General features: G+C 52.4%; 1 protein-coding gene across 1 annotated transcript; it reads left to right on the top strand.

Moving 5' to 3' along the window:
• Positions 1–1,080: 1,080 nt before the first annotated feature.
• On the top strand, positions 1,081–1,572 carry BDP55DRAFT_635362 (uncharacterized protein; the record flags this gene model as incomplete). The annotated part of the gene is made up of 1 exon (XM_060572766.1): positions 1,081–1,572. The coding sequence occupies one exon, from the start codon at positions 1,081–1,083 to the stop codon at positions 1,570–1,572; it is 492 nt and encodes a 163-aa protein (XP_060425942.1).
• Between the last annotated feature and the right edge of the window lie 527 nt (positions 1,573–2,099).

The raw sequence follows: 2,099 nt of genomic DNA on the forward strand, positions 1-2,099 counted from the left end.
ACTTAATGGCATCGCATCGATCCCCGTGATGCAGATTCTCAATTGAACAGACCTGTGACACACTTCTCAATCGCATCCGCTCATCCCTGCCCCGGCCTCTTGGCCCAAGGTAAACACGGGCAAACCCGAGATTTCACCCTCCTTTCGGGGTCGCCAGGGGGTTGCGGGAGGGTCAGGTAGGTCCTCCCCCACCCCGGCCCTCCCCCCGTTCCGCTCCGTTTCCCCGCAATTCCCGCGTAGCATCACACCGAATGAGCCCCAGTCCCGGTGAAGCTGTCAGGTGAACTCAATCTCACCGATGCACAGACCATGTGTCTTCACCTCGGTGAGAGACGCAAGATCGCGACCTCACCTTGCACCACACCTTGCTCACACCGAGAGGGGAGGGACAGAAGAGGAGACGTGGGCAGAAAAAACCAATGATTAAATTTGGAGATTCCAGTAGATTCCTTGGGTCTTGGAGATATGTGGTATGTGTTTCATCTTCGTCCTCCGACGCTGTAGTGGCTGTGATGTTCGTAACAATGCCTGATGTGTTGCGCGGGTAAAACACAATTTGTTAGCAGGTAAGTAGCTTTCTCAAAGAGGGGTAAGCTAGTTTGAATGTTCAGATTCCTATTGTGACTCTGATCGAGCAAATCAGTTCACGTATAGTTACTTTAAGTCTTTGGGCTGACTGAAATCAATCAACCCCACGAATGCTGTGCGAGAAGCCTGGAACCAAGGAAGTGTGAATACGCTTATGTCTCAAAGGATTTGAAGCCATGTTCCGCGGGTAAAATATCAGATCATCCCGAATTCCGCACTGGGACTCTCAAAAACACTCATGCTCAGCTCTGTCGGCGCTTCAGCTCGTGCTTTCATAACATGGTTCTCGAGATCCAACAGCCGCTATGCGCACCATTGCATCTTAGCAGAGTGGGGAAGAGATTGCTACTGGCACGAGGATTTTACAATGGTCTCATTTGAGAGGTACTATGGGCAGTCGCAGATGACTGTGGACAGGGGTAGAAACATAGGAGCAAACATCCCAAAGACCTACCTCTCTGTTGTAGTGATCGAGCCGTCGGCTAATTGATCATGAACGAAACCAGCACGCTCGATAGTGCAGGCCTGATTTGCCAAGAAGTTTTCTACCAGTACGTCGGACGCAACTTTGCACAGTTTGTCCGGCCAAATTCAGAAGAGCATCATGGTTTGACCATATCCAGCAGAGAAATCAAGGTCCCCAAAGTGGATGCTATTCTCGAGTCCGCCAAAGCTGCGTTGGAACCCCGCAAGACTCCCTGCGCTTGCACAAGCACTCGCTCGCTTGAACTCCAGTTCCTCTCTGTGTCTCTAGGCAGCCATGCCTCTTGTCCATCGATCGAGGTCCTGTACCGAAAGCATCGTCATCGAAGAGTGATCGTATCGAAAGCCTCGCAAGGCCATGGCTCCACACCGTGTGAAGCTACCAGGTCCCGTGACAGATTGATGGTCAAACATGGCTATCGCTTTCCGAAATCATATGTGGCGAGACATCGCGTGCCCTTGGGAAATCGGCAAAGGCCGGAATCTTCCTGGGCTGGCTGAAATCGTCTCCGTGTCTTACATTCCAAGGGGGGTGTTTGAGTGGAAGTACGCACGCTACCGGGCCGTCTGCGTAAAGGAACAAAACATGATTCCCAGGAATCTGGTCGAGTGGTTGACTAGCTTCCGCCAGGGGTACACCAGAATGAATAGTAAGACATGTTCCAGCCGCGCCGCCCTCGCTTAGCCCTCTGGAGTATATTCGAGCCCGGACGGTCCCGCGGATGAAACGCCTTCGTACTTTCCACTGTGCGATTTCGTGCAACGCTTGGCTGGCGGAGAACTCTGTTTTCGCCGTCAATACAAGCAACCCTAACCCTGATAGGTACGACGAAAAAGGTGGATGGAGAAGAGTGAATGACGAATCTCGAGGCTCTCCCACAGCAAAGCCTCAATCCGATTACTCTTCTTCTCTGCAGTTCCCCCACCTCTATACACACGCCCTTGTGCCGCAAATCCACGAGGCAGTAGGAACTGGATTAGCAAGCCATGGGATGCTTTGGGCTGGCTGAGCGCGGATCTGGCCCGTC

The sequence above is a fragment of the Colletotrichum godetiae genome (assembly GCF_030913485.1).
Source record: "Colletotrichum godetiae strain CBS 193.32 chromosome Unknown BDP55scaffold_42, whole genome shotgun sequence".
NCBI classification, from domain to species: Eukaryota; Fungi; Ascomycota; class Sordariomycetes; order Glomerellales; family Glomerellaceae; genus Colletotrichum; species Colletotrichum godetiae.